This window comes from Drosophila willistoni (assembly GCF_018902025.1).
Source record: "Drosophila willistoni isolate 14030-0811.24 chromosome XL unlocalized genomic scaffold, UCI_dwil_1.1 Seg141, whole genome shotgun sequence".
Taxonomy (NCBI): Eukaryota; Metazoa; Arthropoda; class Insecta; order Diptera; family Drosophilidae; genus Drosophila; species Drosophila willistoni.
This window is the reverse complement of record NW_025814052.1, coordinates 11,291,786-11,314,425: the sequence shown is the minus strand read 5'-3', so window position 1 is coordinate 11,314,425 and position 22,640 is coordinate 11,291,786. Positions and strand designations below refer to the sequence as shown.

At 35.0% G+C, this 22,640-nt stretch overlaps 1 protein-coding gene across 2 annotated transcripts; it reads left to right on the top strand.

The window, feature by feature from the left end:
- The first annotated feature begins 1,502 nt into the window (after positions 1-1,502).
- On the top strand, positions 1,503-21,605 carry LOC6641258. Of its 2 annotated transcripts, XM_047011247.1 has the most exons (4): positions 1,503-1,778; positions 3,094-3,126; positions 20,332-20,654; positions 20,789-21,605. In XM_047011247.1, exons 3-4 carry the CDS (start codon positions 20,427-20,429, stop codon positions 21,266-21,268), a joined length of 708 nt encoding a protein of 235 aa, XP_046867203.1. In that variant the 5' UTR covers positions 1,503-1,778; positions 3,094-3,126; positions 20,332-20,426; the 3' UTR covers positions 21,269-21,605. The 2 variants fall into 2 exon arrangements, with proteins under 2 accessions (XP_046867203.1, XP_023031128.1); XM_023175360.2 differs by lacking the exons at positions 1,503-1,778; positions 3,094-3,126 and adding an exon at positions 19,520-19,794.
- The last annotated feature ends 1,035 nt before the right edge of the window (positions 21,606-22,640 follow it).

Below are 22,640 nucleotides of genomic sequence, written 5' to 3'. Positions count from 1 at the left end.
TAGAAATATGAGCGCCTCACATATACACACTTGGATCAAAACACATACTCGCATCCACGTCAAATTTATGTATGGTATATACCAAAAATGAAAAAAGAAACGTATATGTATGTATGTATATGTGGATGGGGAAACAATCCCGTCCAGAAACTGGGCCTGCTTCGCTTCGTTTTTTATTTTGGGATTTTCTTTTTTTTTTGCTTTTTGCTGCATGTCAAGCGTGTAATTCTAACGCTTCGACTGCTTTATACGCACACAGCTCTTTCGTTTATGCTGTGGGCAGTGAATAAGGTAAATTTTGGCATTGGCAAACCCGTAACCAGAGTGACCTCTCGTTCTGGACTCTAACGGCAACTGGTTGCTGCCCTGAAGGAAATACGCACAAAATCCAGATAGAGTTAAAGGCCAGCTACTTAACTTATTGCCTAATTTCTTAATTCCAAGCAAAGCGCAAAGAAAAAGATAGCCATAGACGTTAAATTAGTGTGCCTCTCCTTAAATTGCAGTCTATTCAAACGAGGTAGAGCTTAAATTTGAAAATTTTGTTTTCGGTTTAGTGTAAGACAATAAAATAGACTAACCAAATTTCATAAACTTTTTGTCAATTACTTTAGGGCTGGGGGAAAACTATGAAATATGACTCTACTACTAATTATAGTAGCTTTCCATTGGAACGATCGTTTGTAAATCTTATCACCAGGCTAGGGTAGAAAAAGTTAATACTTTGAATATTCTTGTCCCTGCTTAAGAAAACTTTGACGATCTTCTCGTTATTCGCGTAAGCAGAAGACTGATAAAAATTGGACAGTATCTGTTTAGAATGAAGTCTTACAATTAGTCTTAGTCTTAGACTTAGTCTAGACTCTTAGTCCCAGACTTCAATGATGCTTGAAAGTTAACAGAAGCAGTTTTGCCCAGAGGCAACATTTTGTGGGCCCTTTGTTTGGACCCATTTTACTATGGTCCTGAAAGGGTTAAAGAAACAAAAAGTAGATTAGATTACTTAACAAACTTTAGTTTAAAATAAATTATGAAATTTTGTAGATTTAATGGCTAAATCAATGAGATATATCATCTTTTAATCATTTCGATGCTGTAAAGCTCAGTATGACCTACAGCTAAAGCTTTTGGTCAAAGTTCGACTAAAGCTAAAAGCCAAGACTTGCACCAGTTTGAGAGGCCTATACAGTGTCATGAAAAGTATTAGGGTTAGGTGCCATTATTTGTTTATGCAGAAAATTTGTTTATTAATTTTGTACATTCTTCGCTCTGGGAAAGCATAAACGCTGAAAAATTCTAAGGAAAACGATACAGAGCCAAGCACTACCAGGAATCAGAAGCCATTAAACTTTACTTTAGTCAAGTCAAGGTAATCAGTTTACACTTAATCTGTGTATTTTTTTGTATTTATCTTTGCGACTGCATTGCTGTTGGCCCGATTTCAAGTGATATATAGCAAGTACAATGCCGCCTTGACTAGACCAGAGGATATGGGGAATAGAAGGCACAACCCAAAGGTACAGATTCAGTCAAGTTTCAACGCTCGACATCAACGTTTCGACACGCGCGTGCCACCAACTGAAACAGCAATATAAAAACAAAATTCGAAAAGAAAGAAAATATAAAAACATATATAATTATTGAGCTCTTGTGTATTTGGGCCTTTTTTATCGTGTAGTTTGTGTGTTGTGAGTGTTTGTTCAAGACAAATTGGGTGCTCAATCCATGTGGGTTCACATTTTGGAGGCCTTTGGACAACCCATGCCGATCGTTGACAGGTGAGTGTGAGTCTCTGTGAACTTAGAATTCAATCACTCACAGCAAGAGATATATATTTATGTATAGAGAAAACGAGAGAGAGAGAGAGAGAATTAGAGAGCATCCAATGGGAGAGAGTCGCACAGAGAGATAGAGAACAGCAGACAAACGCGAGAAAATAGAGAAAGAGAACGTGTATATGACAGAGTCAACAAGAAGAAATGTCGGTATAAACGGACAGAGCATTCCGAAAAACTTTAGCCAAGCAAATGCAAATGGTCAAAAGATCAATAGAAAATAATAAATTATAATTCAAATATTATTGCTCTCATTACTTTTCAATACTGAAAAGTTGTATTGTTGTTGTATATTATACAATCAGAATATTTTAGCAAATTTCTTATTCTATTCTACTAAAAGATCTTCTTATAGAAATTTTAGATTAAAGTTGCAAAAGTTTTTATGGGATCGCTGTTAGTCTGTTTTTAAGATTTCACCATATATCATATGCTATATGATATTAAATTCTTAGATAGTCTAATCTAAGAGAGAATTGCCATAAAGTGGATATATTAGATAGTCAAGTCTGTTAGGTACTTGTCGTAATAAGAAATATTTCAAAATAATGCAAAAGGTTGAAAAATTATTTTCGTTTTTTTTTGGAGATAATTGTTGTTAGAGATTGATTTTCGTTTTTGAACATACCAAATAGATTGGTAGGTTGGTAGTTGTGTATTTTGCATAGCAGTTGAGTCTATCAACTTGATTTTTTGTGTTTTCCATTTTGTTTGGCTAATGGCAAACAATTTTGGGAATGCCTTAGTTAATGATATTACTTTGCTGGGCTGAAACACCTGTTGGGTCTATTGTTGCTAGCTCTGTTGCCAAGCAATAGCCATTTGGTTATGGCCATTTTCTCATGCTCATTTTTCCCACAACATTGTAAATCAATAACATTTACTTAAAACTTGAAATTTTAGAAAACAAAACAAAAAAAAATTCTTCGATTAGATTGGAATAATAATAGAAAGAATACAATGAAACAAAACAAAAAGATAATTATTAAAGTTTATATACAATGCTCAATGCTGCTGGACATTAGTGTAAAAGCTTTTATTTCATATGCCAAAAAGTTGGCTTTAGAATTTCATTCTATGATAAACACTTCCGACTAAGCTTTTTGCATAAAAAAAAGCTTCGAGTTTGTCTAAATTTGTTTATCACAATGGCTAAGCCTAAACACAGGTTAAGCTACTTAAACCTAAACACACCTTAATCACATGAATTAATTTATATAAACCTTACTAATGAATAATTCATTCTTTGTTGTTACAGAAATCTGTTAATTGAAAATAATTACATGCTAAGGTAAGCCAAATGCTTGATTTAATATAATATTTTAATGTTTTTGAAAAGTATTTCAATTTTTAGTAAATACATATAATACCATTATAACCGAATGAAAAATACGGTTTACTTATTAAAGATCTAATAGTTTGATACTTTATTTTGTGTCTGTTCTCCAACTGAATACTCTGCTCGCAGACTTGTGGCCCGGCACTCATACCCCCCGGGTGACGTACACCCAGCATTTCGATTCAAACATTTTCGATAGAAACATTTTATTGAAAATTCCAAAAGAAAAGCCTAGAATCTTAGGCTAAGCATGACATTTCATTTCAACGGACAAACAATTAAAAATATGATTAACTACAGCTAATTACGAGCTAAATGTGCTAAAATAGAAGTTTTCACAAGGGAAAGAGAGGCTCCTGATCTGATTACGGGATACAGAAGATTTTAATCAGAACATAGGACTCGAACATAGGTTCATGCAAAGAATAGTTAGAACTACAGTGTTTTAAGGATAGAGGAATAAAATTTCTAGTAGGTCTACGGGGTACAGATAGGTTTAACTGGTTCAATAGCTCAGGAGAGTCTATTTCACCTATTAAAAGTTTATGAATAAAGATAGCACCAAGCATTACTCTACGATTAATTAAAGAAGGAAGTTTGATTAAAAGAAGCCTACTGGAGTATAATGGCAAATTGACATTGCGCTCCCAATTTAGACCGCGAAGAGCGAAAAGCAGAAATTGCTTTTGAACAGATTCAATTTTACTTTGGTGCGTCTCATATTGAGGTGACCATATGCAAGATCCGTACTCTAAGATAGGACGGATTAAAGAAGTATACAGAATTTTGGTTGTGTACGGATCGTCAAACTCTTTTGACCATCGTTTCACAAACCCAAGAACATTCATAGCTTTACTAACTGTAGCAGAAATATGAGGATTAAAAGTTAATTTATGGTCCATAAGAACACCTAAATCATTGATATTATCTAACCGCTCTAAGGCAGTGTCGTTAAGATAATAAGTTGCTAAGTATGGAGTGCATCTATAAAAAGACATAACTTTACATTTAGAGCCGTTAAGGTTTAATAGGTTTGTTTCACCATCACTAACTCTGAAGATCATTAAGATCCGATTGAAGTGGGCAAAGCTTGACATCATCCGCGTACATAAGCACCCGAGAATGTGACACTACCACTATCATGTATAAAAAGAGTGAATAGCAATAGTTTTTAAACCCATGTTGGGATGACGCGTACATAAGCACCCGAGAATGTGACACTACCACTATCATGTATAAAAAGAGTGAATAGCAATAGTTTTTAAACCCATGTTGGGATGACGAAATGATTGAGCTACAAAAATGTTATTGATTGTGCAACGAGATGCTATTATAACGATCAACTGAGTCTAGTTGCACAATAAATATCTTGCAGTGGCTACTAAGATGTTGATGATTTATCTCATCAGATTGTTGTTGTTGCAAAAATTACATTGAATAAACCTTCAAATCCATCTTTTTAACCAATTTTATTCCAAACTAAAACAGGCAGAATGTTTTATTTTTAAAAAAAGTCATTTTGCAACTTAAAATCAGCCTGGTCCAAAATGGGTTAAAAACCCACAGAGCAGCTAAGCACATGCATAGACACACAGACGCAACGCTAAGTTAACTGTATGAAACGCAGATCCAAAGTGATTTTGTTGTAGTACAAACGTAGGGACGAACGGACATGGCTAGATCAGACACGGCGCCCCTATGTGATGCATTTTGCACTGTGCGCTCACTGCAAGGTGCCTACAAGCTGCATTTAGTTCATTTAGTTTATTTTTGTGTGGCAAAGTGGTCGGTTGTGTTCTACATATAATGGCAGTGATTAATTTTCGTGTTAATAATGGTAAAGACTTCTGATCTCGTTTAAATTTGTATGTTTATGTGTTAAATGAGGAAAAGACACGTGTTTCATTGGGAATCCCCTTACTCAAACTTTCATCTGGTTTCCCGTCCCTTAAATCATTTTATCTACAAATTGTTGTCTTGTTATCGTCTCAACGATTTTGTTGATACCAAACTCCATGTGAAACAACTGTGGCATCTATAGAAAGAGCAATGAGGAGTGACATTCAAGGTGCTTTCATTTTTTCCGTTATGTAATTATCAGCCAAAATTGTTGTTTCTCAGTTGGCTTATCAGTTGGCCCTTCTATATCTTGTTCTCTCTTGATCACTAGGGAAGTCAAGAATTTTCGACTCAACAAATGAATGAATCTGCGATCTATGATTGCAATCGTTTGGCAGAATGCGCAAATCTGAGTCACGCCCATTTGTCTTTCGCTTGATAAGTGGAAGGTAATCTCATAGCCTTCTATTTCTCTCTCGTTTTCTCAATAAGAGCTACGTTTTTTTCCTACTTATCATTTTTAGCCGTCTAAAATATTTGTTTTTTCTATTTGTGCTGCCACAACATAAACAAAATTGTTAAGTGTATAAAGCTCCATCTGTCTTACATTGTCAATCAAAATGAAAATTCATAATCTTCAACAGTATTTATAAAATCTCATTCGAAATCTGCTCCTTTCTGGTCCTGTTAGTTAGCTGTTGCTTACGTTTCGATTTTGGTTTGTGTTTCATTCGTCATTCCAAGGATTATCAACAATCATTTCCTGTCGCCATTAATGGTCCGTTTCATAACGTTGCCACTTGGCATGTCTAAGGAAACCCGGTTTTTGGGTTAAAAGAAGCTTTTGTCGAAATGATGCACCAAAGTCAAACAAATTTCTAGATCACGTGCTAGCTTTCTAACACTTCCCTTTATAATTTCCAAGCATTATTCCTTTTTATTGTTTTATATTTCCGTCTGTGATTGAGGTGAAAGGTCGTCTTCAACGCCATCGCGACCATTTAGGTATTGTTCTCATCCTAGGCGTGAGTTTTGATGAGAGAGAAGCCCGTAAAAAAAAAACCGGAAAATTGTAATGTGACGTAGTCACAGTAGAACAGAAAGTAGTTTGATAATTTCATTAGCATAACGTTTTTAACTTGCTTATTTTTTTTTTTTTGTTAAATAATTATAATAATGAAAGTGACGCAAACAAAATAATGGAAGCAAAATAGAATAGATATGGAGTAAAATGTAAAATTATATGCATATACTATATACTATCTGCATGGCTCCATTAACTCAATACGCAAAATTGAGAACATTCGAATGGAATAGAAGTGAATAAGTGAGAAGCACACAATGAATGAATGTGTATAGAGTAGTGGTATATTTCGTTTTTTTGCAGAGCAAAAGGACAACTTCAACCGTTTTGACACTCGAATACATTCGAAGCCTATCCTCTCATTTTTGCTTGGTCTCACTCGTAATCATTGTACGTACTCGTACTCAATAATGTCACTTTATTGCACTTGATTGCGACTCAAGTGTTCCCGTCTCACTTGATATTCCATCTCACTTTTTGTTAGTGAAATTCCAGATCAGTTTGTCATCATCACTAAACGGATTCAGCCATAGCAATTTCTATCATTGACATTGTGATGCTGCTTGCTTGTTGTGTGGGACATTATTATTACCTAAAATGTTCCTCACAATATATACGTATGTATGTGAATGTGTTGATCATATAAGTTGCATTTAAATACATATTATATATGTATGTACATACATATACAATTTATTTATTTATTTACGTCAACTAACACAGCAGTCGACAAAAAAGCTTAAGCTAAAGACACATAGTAATTAATTGAAAAAGATAGCTTAGATATATACACAACTAAACATCCCCGACCCGGTGGAGGTGTTTCATTTGCATAAGATGCCAGCTCTGCCCCGATTCACAGCCAATGTGGTCAGGGATGTCAATCCAAGTCCAGAATATTTTCATTGGTTTCGCTGTAGATGATTAAAAAGTATAGCGAAGAGAAGTGACAGAAAGATGAGGAGAAATTAGGTGAGAAAGGTTGTTAAAAGATTGGCAAAGAACACGAAAAGATTCGTGAAGAGAGTAGTTAGTCAGACATCTACCAAGGTGAATAGGAAAAAAGTTTCTGGTCCGACGTGAGGGAATACAAAAATAGAGCGTATCTAGTAAATTAGTAGAAATGACTTTGCCGTTGACTAGTTTATGGAGAAAGAGAATGCCAAAAACGAGCCTACGGTTGTAAAGTGAAGGAAGATTAATTAATAATAATTAAGAAGGTAGGCGAAGACTCGGGTCCCAATTAAGACCGCGTAACGCAAGCTTAAGGAATTGCTTCTGTACCGATTCAATACTACGCTGGTGAAGATCGAAGTGTATAAAACCTTTGTTATATAGGGATCATCAAAATTCTTTGGCCCAATGTTTAATGAAGCCAAGAAGGCTGCATTCTCTATTGACAATTGAATAAATATGAACATTAATGAAAGTTTTGGGTCAAACATAACGCCTAAGTCTTTGAACGATAAAAGAACACTTAGAGGCATTAAGGTGTAATTTATTAACGTGGCACCAATTAAAGAACGCATCGAGATCTGATTGCAAGTACTGTTGGAAAAAAGGATCATTATAATAATAATTTAACAAATCTTGTAATACATATATGGGATATGTTGAAAAGTTTAACAACTAATTATGGTACATAAGATCTACGAAAATAGCTTTATTAAAGAGAGCGACTCAAGTGTTTCCGTCTCACTTGATATTCCATCTCACTTTTTGTTAGTGATATTCCAGATCAGTTTTAAATTGTCACTAAACGGATTTAGCCATATTCTTTGTTGTCTGATCCTTGTGCAGAAAAAAACACTTCTACATATAGATCGACAATTAGGTAATATCGCTTTAAATATTTATATTGTTTATTTAGAGTAAATTGAAAATTAATTCGAAAGAAAATTGCATGACTAATTATTCGTTTGACAGCATTATCTTGTTAACGATATAAATGCTACTGATTTATTTGGTTTTTTGTTTGTCAAAATGAATAAACCGCAGCCAGCATCACCATAATGACTTAACAAAATTAATAATATAATAATATTATGTTGTGAAATTAAGGTGGTCCGATCCTATTATTTTAGTTTTTTATGTGTGTGCTTGAGAACTTTGCTCTCCCCCGGATATGAAAGTCATGCAGCTTCTTTTTTTTTTTGTATTGTGGCAAAGCTAACGACACGATTCATGACACGAAAATAAAAATGGAATCGAATGTTTCGAGGAAATTCCCTTCATTTAAAAACAAGGCACATACACACACACACACACACACACACGCACTTGTATTGTAGTCTAAACCGGTCTAACTGACCATAGACACTCTCTGACCTAATCGCGAATCTTAGGTTTTTGGTGTAAATCACCATCAGCTACTGCCATTTGCGTTTATAATTTAGAAGTTCATTTCTCTTGGTTGATGGCAGCACACATAGACACACACACACACACACAGAGATACCTGGCACACTCATTTGTTTAGCGATTCAATTATGAATGGGAAGCACTCGACAAGACCTTAATAATTGCTCAAACTAGAGATACAAAAGCACGTGTATTTGAACGTATCAATGTGTCTGTGTGTTTGTGTGTGGGATTAGGCCACCTTTTATTTTTGGAACTGCCAATCTTCATATACTGCTTCGTTTTTATTCATCTTTTTTGGGGTACTTGTTTGTGTCCACAAAGGTGAGTGAGATGAAAAGGTGCGAGGTTCGAGTACTTTGAAATGTGACGCATTGAAATTCAATAAACATTAAACATAAATATTAATTTCCAAGTATATGTTTATGAGTAAAGGTGAGATATATACATATATGTATGTACCGACTTGCTTGACGATTAGAAAATTTAACCAAAATATCAGTTATGATTCCTCGTTGGGTCTGAAATGTAAATAAAATTTACAGAATCAAAGAAATTTTTATGTGAATGACCTAAGAAGGGAATTCTCACTATTTCCAACCCTTTTCTCTTATTAATTTTATGCTTAGCTTTATGATTTTCATTGATCCATAATTGACTCAAAAATTAATTAGAACAGATATTTTTGTTGTCTTGTCGTTTGGAAATTTCCATAAACTCGATACAAATGAAATTCCTATCATATAAAAATGTAATAAGCGTAAAAAATTGGCTTAAAATTAATAGCAAAAATCTTGCGAAAAGCTTTGAAAAATTGTCATATAACTTTGTTGTTCCATAACAAATCAATTGGGATGCATTGAAATCGGGCAAAATCATTGAAAGATTTTGATTTTGCATGTCTGGCAAAAGTTATTCTACAGATGAAGTACCCAAAGTGAGAATCGCCGATTTAAATAAATCGAAAGGTCCTGCCGAGTATATATAGCCTGTAAAATAAAAAATCAAAATTTATGTACATCTTCTTTTCTTTAACCACTTGATGATTTTGATAGAAACCCGACCACAGAGCCAAATTTCCTATATATACGTATATATTTTTAGAAACTTTTCTTATCAAGCTCTGAGAGGAAGTTGTATAAATTTATAGAGAGCAGCTTTATTTTTGCATTATGAAGCTGACTCAAGTGCTATGGATAAAAACCGTTTTCATTCATTACTAAAAATACAAATTACTATCCACGCTTACTACAAACGATGACGTATGCCACACACATGCCCAGCAGATCAATAGAAACCGACTTGGACAACAAACGGATACACAAATACGTCACAGTGGAAGTCCAGGGGAATATAGGAGTGTGTGTGTGTATGCTCATGTTCATTGGTCATATCTAAAAAAAGTAACACGCCTAACTTAACACACAGACACACACACAGACACACTCCGGCTTGGCTGTTTTCTCGGCTTCTGCCTCTGCTGACGTTTCAAATTGAATTCAATCTCTACATACATAATTTCGCACCTTAAGTGCGAAAATTAGCAGGGAACAACAAGGCAGTTAGTCAAGTCAAGTCAATCGGTCAGTCAGTCAGTCAGTTAGTTAGTTGTCATGACAGCATAGTTGGTCCTGTTGTTGTTCTTGTCGTTATTGTTGTGATAACGTTAAGGGGGAGGCCCACTAGGTGAACATGAGATGGGCTGTGGGAGCGTCAAGGGTTAACAATCTGTGTCGTCAGCAATGTCGTAGGCACACACCCACACACTTACAACACAGATTAAAACGATGATAATCAAATAGATTCTTGTTTTCCGATTTAGCAATGCTGTTAAAGTTCTCAGCGACATTACAGTAGAAATTTAACTAGCATAATGCATCTAAATATAAATTTACATCGTCAGTTGATATAAATAAAGCAATTGATAATTGTTAAAAGCAAACTGCAGCCATCACATGAGTCAAATATTGCGTTTAAAACAAGATTGTTTCAAAAACAGTACAAAAATGTGAGCAGTGTGTCTGTATATCTATTTCAGGAATCATTAAGATTTATCATCAGCAAACTTTGCCACAGTTGCAATGGCCAAATCACACATATAGTTGAGAATTTCAACTCATTATATAAGTACCATATCTCTTGCCTGACCATTTTCCCTTAGTCCTCAAAGTGAAAAAGTTACATGTAGGTTCGAATTTCTATAATAGAACGATCTACATCTTTTATAAAAGTTTGTATTCGATACAGATTTAAGTGGAAAAATTAAAGCTAATTGTGTGAATATTATTAAGCTTTCTATATTTAATTGTTACTTTAATGACATTAATAAAGTTTTTCTACCGCGCTTACGCAATTCGTCCAAATATGCGTGTCAACATGACGTATACTTGATTCTGACAAAATTCTTTGACTGAAACGCTGCAAAAGGAAGACTTTTATTTTCATGTCGAGTAGATTTAGAATTGAGTTAATCATACTAAGCAATTTAATGGATGAAAATGCAAATATAGTTCGTGATATGCAAAAATATATGAATTGGTATTCTATGACATATAAGACAGATGATAAAATTTATATCCTACAAAACATGTAAAGACTAAATTAGCTCTTATTAATTGGCAACAATACGAACAAAATCTGATTTGAAAAAGACTTCAAGACCAGGATCCAAATAAATTTGAGATGCAAAGCAAATTTCAAAACTATGTAAGGAAATATCATCTCTGACAATGGAGGTTTTTGGCATTCCTCAGAAACTAAATTGAGTTAAAACTTCCCTTTCTGTTTTTGGGATTCGCTGTATTTTCATTAAGTTGGTTTTTTCTTATTGTTCGAAAAATCCAGTGAACATTTTGTGGGCAAATCAAAATTGAAATTGTGATTAATATTCCCTTTGGGACTTGGGAAGCATTTCAATTTGAATCGCTTGATTGAGTATACTGAATGAGAATGCACATATATTCTTGAGAGGCGTCGGTAGCCGCTTTGGATCAGCTCATTGCATCATTATTATCACCTGGTTCCCAATACCACTCAGAGATGTATTATGATCTCTCCATCAAGTGGAGGATCATCTAAATCTTGTGTGTGAATCATTTGCTGACCACTGAGCTCCATGCCATGTCCAGAATGGCGTGTGCCGAAGCTTAGGCATCGCCATCAGAAATACATACCGCAGATATACCGCACTATATGCGAGTACGAGTCTTACGTAGGCCATTTCCCTTTAGAATTTATGAATGGGGACTTCATTCCTCTCAACACTTATCACAATTTCACCGCTCGAGCCTCGGTTTGAAATGGCTTGATGTCGTCACGGATTTCAATATTAGTTTCTTTCATATTATTTTTGTGTTTTTTATCAAGCCCCTCTCCTCCATCACCCTTTACTCTCTCGCCTCTAATCTTGTGTATTGGATGTCGACGTGTGGAGGCGGCTATAAAATGTCGATCCACTTCGAATCTCAACATAAAGAACAAACGGACTCTGCAGAGTTAGCATCGTTTTTAAATACTTTATAAGCCCAAATCGAAACTACAAATTCGCAAGTTTTTAAAACATTCAAAACCTTTCATCGATCATAATGTTGTGTAAGTGGATTCCCAAATCGAACTCAAAAAAGGATAAAGACGATCTGAGACTACAGATCCTTCCTCAATTTCAATATTTGGAAGAGTTACTTATATTAAATTTACTTTTCCAACTTTCCACTAAAGCTCTATTCAAGTGCCTTGTAGTCTTCCTAGTGTGCTGTGCCATGACTGTGGCATATCCTGCGGATTGCAAAAATGGTCCTTTCAAAACAAACACCGTTACCAACCACGCCAGATCAAAATATTCATGCAAATCAAATCCACTAATTAATGTGAAGGTGCTTGAAAAAATTCGTGAAACTGTGAAAAACTCCACGATAAATTTGATATCTTTCTATGACGAGGAGGTAAGTTCAGTGGATCGAAAACGAGAAACAGAGAATAATCCATAAAACCTTCATTTATGTAGTTCGGCAGATTCGACAAAACATTTGACTGCTCTATCTTAAATGTGACGCATCGCCATCAGAACTACGTCAAGGATGTCAACAAACTTCAGTACAACGGAGCCAAGATCCAGTCTAATCTCACAGAAAAACAGGAGCTGATGGAGTTCTTAGACTCATTTGACATAATGACAAATTTGTCGTCTACATTCCATAAATATAACCAAACTAGTGGAATGATTCCTTCAAAAATGGAAAACATTTGGAAATCAATTAGGTCGGCCTTGGGCTGCCCGTGGGATTGGCCGTTTTCAAGCTATAGTCACACTGATTCCAAAGCTCTTACCAACCTCAACTACTCCATAACTGTGGAAGCAATCAAATTGACGAACTACTTCGATCATCGCCTGGACATGATGATAAACAGACTGAATGCCACAAATTGATTGGACTTCAAATGTATTCAAATTGCCGGACTTGTACTTAACCAGAGATGCTGACTTATTAGTATTCCAGCTGAGCTCGAATACTCTCTCTTACATTCTAGTTTAAAACATAAGCTTAATATGTGATCAAGCCAAAGCCAACGATGCAAGCCAAAGAAAAGTATTTTAGATTTACATTAACTCATTCAATAAATAAATTGTTCAATTCGTACTTTTGCTATGTCCGTGTAGCCAAAATCCAATTAAGCAGTTTGTTGAATTCGGACCATTAGCCAAGTTGAGTTTATAGAATGCTTAATGGTTATATTTTTAATGCATTGAAAGGTTGTGATGACTATTTTATATCCGTCTAGAGTGTAGCATCAAATTGGAGTACTCTTGTGTCTTTGGTTAAATGGCAAGCCAATAAATAGCTTTAGGTCTTATTATATTAGTGAATATATAATTTTTTATATTTGCTAAACTATATTTCTGCTATCCTTAATAGCAATATTTTTCATTCATTAAGTTACTACACAAACAGAAATAATTGTTATACTACAGTTTTATATTATATGTTTCCATCTATATCAAAGAAGTTAGACTCGATTACACATTGAACTATATAAAATTTATACAATTAGAGAAAAGTAGAATATAATCGAGTATTATCAACTACAGATAGATGGTGCCAAATCTAGTTGATCAAAAATTAATTAAATTTAGAATATGCTAATTATTTGGACAAATTGAAATAAAACCTCTAGTCGAACGCATAATATAGGTAGGAGACAGAGACAAACCATTTTTAATTTATTGCTGTTCGCTGTTGGAATAAACTTCCAATTAGAGTTCAAATTATTAAGAACCTCATTATACCCTTGCAAAAAGGGTATATTAATTTTGGTCAGAAGTGTGCAGCGCACAGAAGGAAACATTTCCGACCATATAAAGTATATATATTCTTGATCAGCACGACGAGATGAGTTCAAATAGCCATGTCCGTCCGTCCGTCCGTCCGTCCGTCCGTCCGTCTGGATCAACGCAAACTCCTCCTAGACCGTTAAAGCTACAGAGCTGAAATTTTGCATGTAGGCTTGTATATATTGCAGGCGTTGTATATCTCGGATTCAGCCGAATCGGATCACTATATCATATAGCTCCCATACAAATGGCAAAGTCACGAACAGTGACTTTTCTTAATAACTTCGTTATTTTCTGACCTATTGTCATAAAATTCAATATTGGAGAGTTAATTACACATATAAACGAATAAGTCAAATTTGATCAAGATCGGGTGACTATATCATATAGCTCCCATAGGAACGATCTTTCGAAAACAGTGACTTTTGTAAATAACTTCGTTACTTTTAACGCGATTGCTTTGAAATTAAACATTTGTTAGTTTAATATATCTGTTAATTACTGTACCGAATTTAATAAAGATCGGGTTACTATATCATATAGCTCCCATAGGAACGATCGGTTGAAAACAGTGACTTTTGTGAATAACTTCGTTACTTTAAACGCGATTGCTTTCAAACTAAACATTTGTAACTTTGTAATCATTTGTAATCACTGTGCCGAATTCGATAAAGATCGGGTAACTATATCATATAGCGCATATATCGATGGAAAACAGTGACTTTGATCAATATCTTTGTTATTTTCTATGCTAAGATTGTAGGCCGTTCTTTCGCAAACTTTAGCCTTGTTAGAAAAAACGTTTTTCCACTTTGATGGCTATAGGTAAGGAAAGAGTTACCAAAAATTTGCAAGGGTATTCAAACTTTGACGCGATCGAAGTTAGCCCCGGCCCTCAGGTTTTTGATTAAATTTAAAGACACAGCTTTATTTTGCTTAACTCTAAAGACAAATTTATAAATAACAATAAATCATTATCTATATTATTATATATTAAAAATAAATAATCAATTACTGTCAAAATATCAATGTATTATGTAGTGAACTTTACATTTCATATCTCATTATATTTCTGTATTCCAAATGCCACAAATCCAATAAATAAATAAATATATAATGAAGAAAAGGGTCCTTTGATCCTGAAGTTAAAGAAATATACTTTATATGTTGGTGCCATTTTCCATCAGAATCTGTGATGACAACGCTTCACGCTTCATCGCTTTATTTTCCCGCTGATTATGAAATGGTTTTTAAATCGTTTTCGTGCAAGGGAAAATTGAGAGAGCTGAAAATTTTAAACTGTTGCAAAATTTTGTGTAACTACAAGGACAACATATTTTTTCATCTGATTTATTAGCTTGATTCGATCATTATAGATCATCTTGGAAGAAAGTATTCCCCTGACAAAAAGGATTCTTTTTTTCGTCAGAATTTATCATGCAGAATATTATAAGATGTATAATTTAATTACGGTATGAATATTAAATATTATGTGTGTTATCATAGTTGAAATTCAATCTTTTTCTTTCTAATCTTTTTTACAAAGAAAATATGGATAAATGATGGTTTCTATCGATTTTCTGTGGAATTCCTCAGAAACTAAATTGAGTTAAAACTTCCCTTTCTGTTTTTGGGATTCGCTGGATTCGCTTTTCATTGAGTTGGTTTTTTCTTATTGTTCGAAAAATCCAGTGAACATTTTGTGGGCAAATCAAAATTGAAATTGTGATTAATATTCCCTTTGGGACTTGGGAAGCATTTCAATTTGAATCGCTTGATTGAGTATACTGAATGAGAATGCAAATATATTCTTGAGAGGCGTCGGTAGCCGCTTTGGATCAGCTCATTGCATCATTTTATCATATTATCACCTGGTTCCCAATACCACTCAGAGCTGTATTATGATCTCTCCATCAAGTGGAGGATCATCTAAATTATGTGTGTGAATCATTTGCTGACCACTGAGCTCCATGCCATGTCCATGTCCATCGCCATCAGAAATACATACCGCAGATATACCGCACTATATGCGAGTACGAGTCTTACGTAGGCCATTTCCCTTTAGATTTTATGAATGGGGACTTCATTCCTCTCAACACTTATCACAATTTCACCGCTCGAGCCTCGGTTTGAAATGGCTTGATGTCGTCACGGATTTCAATATTAGTTTCTTTCATATTATTTTTGTGTTTTTTATCAAGCCCCTCTCCCCCATCACCCTTTACTCTCGTTTGCCTCTGCGGCCGGCGAACGCCTCTAATCTTGTGTATTGGATGTCGACGTGTGGAGGCGGCTATAAAATGTCGATCCACTTCGAATCTCAACATAAAGAACAAACGGACTCTGCAGAGTTAGCATCGTTTACAAATACTTTATAAGCCCAAATCGAAACTACAAATTCGCAAGTTTTTAAAACATTCAAAACCTTTCATCGATCATAATGTTGTGTAAGTGGATTCCCAAATCGAACTCAAAAAAGGATAAAGACGATCTGAGACTACAGATCCTTCCTCAATTTCAATATTTGGAAGAGTTACTTATATTAAATTTACTTTTCCAACTTTCCACTAAAGCTCTATTCAAGTGCCTTGTAGTCTTCCTACTGTGCTGTGCCATGACTGTGGCATATCCTGCAGATTGCAGAAATGGTCCTTTCGACACAATAACCGTTACCAACCACGCCAGATCAAAATATTCATGCAAATCAAATCCACTAATTAATGTGAAGGTGCTTAAAGAAATTCGTAAAACTGTGAATGACTCCAAGACAAATTTGATAACTTTCTTTGACGATGAGGTAAGTCCAGTGGATCGAAAACGAGAAACAGAGAATAATCCATAAAACCTTCATTTATGTAGTTCGGCAGATTCGACAAAACATTTGACTGCTCTATTTTGAATGTGACGCATCGCCATCAGAACTACGTCAAGGATGTCAACAAACTTCAGTACAACGGAGCCAAGATCCAGTCTAATCTCACAGAAAAACAGGAGCTGATGGAGTTCTTAGACTCATTTGACATAATGACAAATTTGTCATATACATTCCATAAATATAACCAAACTAGTGGAATGATTCCTTCGAAAATGGAAAACATTTGGAAGACAATTAGGTCGGTCTTGGGCTGCCCGTGGGATTGGCCGTTTTCAAGCTATAGTCACACTGATTCCAAAGCTCTTACCAACCTCAACTACTCCATAACTGTGGAAGCAATCAAATTGACGAACTACTTCGATCATCGCCTGGACATGATGATAAACAGACTGAATGCCACAAATTGATTGGACTTCAAATGTATTCAAATTGCCGGACTTGTACTTAACCAAAGATGCTGACTTATTAGTATTTTAGCTAAGCTCAAATACTCTCTCTTACATTCTAGTTTACAACATAAGCTTAATATTAAATCAAGCCAAAGACAACGATGCAAGCCAAAGAAAAATATTTTAGATTTATAATTACTTAATAAATACATACCATAAATGCATATGCAAATCTCCTTTCCCTTTGATTTTTGGTGAAATTGCTGAGGAGAGAAAAACAGTGAAATAGACTTTTCTTTGATAACTAAACGATGGCTAGTCACATTGTTTATTATTCGACTTATTCGTAGGTTTGTGTGTGTGTGTGTGAGTATCAGAGAGTGGATGAGTACTCTCTGACTCTTATACCCAGTTGATTCGTACTTCATTGGCAGCTACATATGTATCTTATGTATGTACGTTTGTCTTTTGGCGGGTTTGTTTGCCTTTTGGCTTTCAGTTTCCATTGCGCGCACGTTCTGGCCGCGATCGGATCGCAACGGATCGGAAATGCCTACGCAACGACGCGGCAATAACTTCAATTACCGCAACAACAACAACAACAACAATAACAACAACAATAACAGCAACAACAATTACAACAACAATAACAAGTGTAAAGACAGAGTGTCGGGATATTAAAACTAAGTATATAATTGCAAGATAAATATCGATTAGATAAATACTTTCAAGATCCGTGTGGAGAGAAGTTTTCGGTTTTTGGATATTTTTTTTGTTTTCGTTTTGTCTTTGAACTTTCGAAACCCTAAAAGGAATCAGCCAAATAAATTGAAAATGCTAACAAATTTTTCAATATTTACTTAGCTTAATGTTTTTGGCATATATTAGTTGTAGGTTTTCCGGTTTCAATTCTGAGTTTTTTTTCTAAATAATTTGAAATGATTTGAAGTTTCTAAATTTACTAATGAGTCATACTGATATTGTCAAGCCTTGGAATTGATCCAATTTTTAAAGCAATAAACCGTTATTTCTCTTGGTTACCACAAATTTGGCCCAAAATAATGTTTGGAGTTTGGGAAAAATATTGAAAAATAATGTCTGGAGTGGAGTTTTGATGAAACATTTTGAAATCGTTTAACAACCTTTCTCTCTCTCTCCCCCCCTCACACACACACACACACACTGTGCTCAACTGTTGCCAAGTAATATGAAAATATGCAATGTGACATCCGTTTTGGGGCAAAGAAGCATGCGTGCATAAATTAGAGAAACAGGAAGAAAACAAAACAGAGACTAACAACAGCGATGATGAAGGGAAAAAGGGAAATTTGCAATTGGTCGGTCAAGAGCGTTGCAACAAAAAGAAGTTAATACATATATATATATATATATACAAATGTATATACTTACAATTTCGATGGGCCAAGTATAGTGCAAGCATTGACTGAGTCAGTCCATGACAAGGGTTTTGAGGTGGTGGGTGGAGGGGTGTGGAGAGGGGTGTATGTATATGTAGGTGCATTGCATATTTAATGACTCACACACACACACACACACATACACGATTTGATGCATGCCACACTTTGAATAATTATGACATCACAACAATGCTGCAATTATTTGCTCCATCGCATCCCCCTCCCCCTTTGTAGCCCGCCTCTTCCATCACACTCTGAAAACACCTTCGCAAATGGGGATTTACCCTGCGCCCCATTGAAACAGAGCGCGTGGCCCAAAAAAAAAGAGAGAGAAACAAAAAGTCATCTTGCGTTGCGTACTTCGTAAAGTTTCGTATCTTAGTACGTCGTCGTTTATGCTCAGATACGATTGGCTGGCAATTACTACTACAATAAAAACAACAACAACAACAACAATGCCAAAAAGCCCAAGAATGGAACTAAAACAACAAAGTTCAGCTTAAAAAGCGTTCAATTGTCGTCATCAAATTGTTGTTGTTTCTGTGAGATGCTTTCGCCTTAACTTACAAACTTCATACTAATAAGTATCTTTCCCCACCCTCCCCACCCATACACTGGTCTTACTGTGTGTGGGTGTGAGCCCCTCTCTGTCTCTCTGTGTGTGAGTGTGAAACTTCGGCTCATCGTCTCATCGTTGTCTCGTTGTCGTTGTTGTTGTCATCGTCGCTCGTGCCGCAGCCGCAGCCGCTGTCCAAGTCGTCGGCCTATAAAACTAAATGCCATACACCTGTTAAAATTAAATAACTTACAGATCTTGACGAGTTAACTTGACGGTTTATTTTGCGATACGATACGTTAATTTTTTTTCCTTCCTACTATCGCCAATTTGTATTGTGTGTGTGTTTTTTTTTTTTTGGGATTTTCTCAAACTATAAAAGATAAAACCAACGAGCAACAAGAACACGAAAACGTTTCAAATACATATATATATTAATCTCACTGTCTGTGATTCTCTTTGTGTGTGTGAGAGTGTCTGTGAGTTACGTCAAACATGGCTAAGATATCATCATCATCATCATCATCGATATCATCGCCTTGCGGTGGTTTTGCCCAACGTCGCGTGGCCAAATTGCAGGCCAAAAATCAAGCCAAACTTGAACAAAATCTAAGTCAAAAGGATATTGATCCAAATGAACAGAATCCAACAATATCAGCAGCAGCAGCAGCAACAGGATCATCAATAGTCCTAACAACATGTACATATGCAAATACAAATACAAATGCGAATGCAAATTATCGTCTTCATTGTGGCCAAAAGAATATATGTAAGTTGAATTTTCAGGGTTCTCAGTTCAGTTCTTGTTGGGAATATTTCGTTTGTTATCTTGGCCAAGAGTTTATGGCCCTGGTATGCACGTCATACAAGAGATATCGATATTGTTTGTCGACGTCATCACCATCGATATCATTTGGCCAAGGGGGTGGGCTAAGGGGGTGTGGGCGATTAGAAAATCCCACTTTGATTGACTGGCATGTCTGGCCATTTGGCTCCTTGTCTCTCTCTTGTGTGAATTTCATCTTTTTATTTTTCCATAAATAATCTAATTACGTTTCATATAGACAGCAACAACAACAACAACAACAAAATATAATAATAATAAACCAATTATGAAGGAACTCCCAATTAGTAGAAATCAATTTAAGAGAGAGAGCAAGTTATTTTTAGTCAAAGACTTAATTAGATTAAAATATACATAGATATCAATGAACTATAACTCAATATATATATATATGTAATAAGCATATGATACGCTTTACCTTTTGCAATTAAAACTAAATTTGATTAATTCTCATCTTTACAGCTCCTGCCAAGTGTTTGCTACTAGCCGGTTTATTTCTTAGCCTAACCAGCAGCTCGATTTGGCCATTGTCCGGCGTTTTTGCCCTGCCGCGTCATATGCATGGTCGACACTTAATATTGCCACATCAACATCACGTACATTTACGCTCAGCGGATAGTTTAGCCATCAATTCGATATTAATTAAAGTAGATCCAGCTAAAAAGACATCACAAAGTTGCTTAAAAATCAAAATGACAACCCAGCCAACACGTAAAAGTATTGAGGATGCATTAAATACCACGGAACAGACAAAAAATTCCATTCAATGTCTACTCGAGGAATGGGTAAGTGTCTTATCAAAACTTAGATAGATTGAAAGAGAGAAGGAGAGAGATATATATATAGAGAGATAGAGAGAGAGAGAATTCTAGTGATTAATTGAATATTCTATTTGCTTATTTTAATCTCCCTTCTTTAGCTTGTACGTGATCATGATCTTAGCCTCAAAATGGCCATCCAACGTTATAGTCTGCATCAATTGGATCTCGAGCATCCATTGCGGGAGGCCATCAAGACGGTGAAAGTCAATGATAATGACAACGATGATTCGGTGCACTTTTCATTCGAAACATCTGAGATTGGGGCACCCGTTGAGGAATTATCCAAAATTTTGGATTCCCTAGAGATTGTCCGGCATTTGATCAATTCACTGAAAATGCCAAAAGAATTGTGGCGAGACACCTTTACCCATATTAGCGAGAAAATGACCCATAACATATTTATGGCCACATCGGCCATGGGTATTGAGAAATGCGATAGATCCGGCTATACCTATAATAACAATCATGCCAATGTTATGTATGCTGTTGGCCTGGAGGCCATCAAATTGCTAACCGTTGTCCAGGGCAAATATGAGCTAATGCTGGAGAGTGAAGGACTTTTGTTGGATGATGTCTGAAATCGTGACCGAACCGAAGAAGCCATCTCAAATATGTAGTAGTTCCATTAATGAAATACCAAAACTAAACTTATGAATTCTCAAGGCAGGCTATTATAGTACTTAGATTATCAACAAATATGTATTATACATCCAAACACAACACACACATACACACATACACACATATATATACATGTATATTGTCCTAACAATCCATGCCATAACTCATAGTTCATATGCGTAAATTAGTTAAATTATTATAAATCCATTGCCAACCTATCACAACCAAAATACCCCACCCACACCCCCACAACCCGCCAACAAAGCAACTCATCTAAATTATTTTTTAACTAATTATTTATTTATTAATTTATTATTATTTATGAAATCATTTCAATTATTTATCGCATCTCATCTTATTTGTCAAGCATTTTCTGAATCAAATGTTTCAAAACAAAACAAAAAGCCTCAATAGGCTTTCAATAAATTTGTAATTCCATTTGAAACTTAAGTTCAAGATTTTTAACAATTCAATTGAATGGCATATTTGGGGGTTGAAAAACTATTTTATTTTAGGTGAATAATGATCTAAGCACTGCTTGCCTAAGCTGGCTGAAGTTGAGCACTGCTTGCAATGCCTCTGAGGTGAATTATGATACAATTTTGATCTTTTAAAAGAATTCATTCAATGCTCAATTGCTTTGATAAGTAAATTCATTAATTAATACAATTTTCATTCAATTATCATCTCATCTTATTTGTCAAGCATTTTCTGAATCAAATGTTTCAAAACAAAACAAAAAGCCTCAACAGGCTTTCAATAAATTTGTAATTCCATTTGAAACTTAAGTTCAAGATTTTTAACAATTCAATTGAATGGCATCTTTGGGGGTTGAAAAACTATCTTTTTTTTAGGTGAATAATGATCTAAGCACTGCTTGCCTAAGCTGGCTGAAGTTGAGCACTGCTTGCAATGCCTCTGAGGTGAATTATGATACAATTTTGATCTTTTAAAAGAATTCATTCAATGCTCAATTGCTTTGATAAGTAAATTCATTAATTAAAACAATTTTTATTCAATTTTAATTACTAAAATCATTCATTAATACAATTTTCTCTGAATTTTCACCTTAAAATCAACGAAGTAAGCATTTTAGATAATTTTATTACGTATACGCTCTGTAGGACCGATTGATTTTAAAGAAAAAGCAGAATCTCGAGTTATTTGATTTCATCGACGTGGTGAAATAAAAATATATTGAATCAATCAATAATTATGGGAAATAATTGCGGTTTCTCAATATTTGCAAGTTAAATTTTCCAAGCATTATAAGAAAATCAATTCTTTTAAGCTTTAAACATGACGACTAACTAACTGCATATATGATAT

Excerpts from the sequence above, each read along its gene's own strand:
- LOC6641258 (XM_023175360.2), top strand. The coding sequence starts at position 19,521 with ATGGCTAAGATATCATCATCATCATCATCATCGATATCATCGCCTTGC. Across the intron at positions 19,795-20,331 it reads TTGTGGCCAAAAGAATATAT|CTCCTGCCAAGTGTTTGCTA; the intron begins GTAAGTTGAATT and ends TCATCTTTACAG. Across the intron at positions 20,655-20,788 it reads AATGTCTACTCGAGGAATGG|CTTGTACGTGATCATGATCT; the intron begins GTAAGTGTCTTA and ends TCCCTTCTTTAG.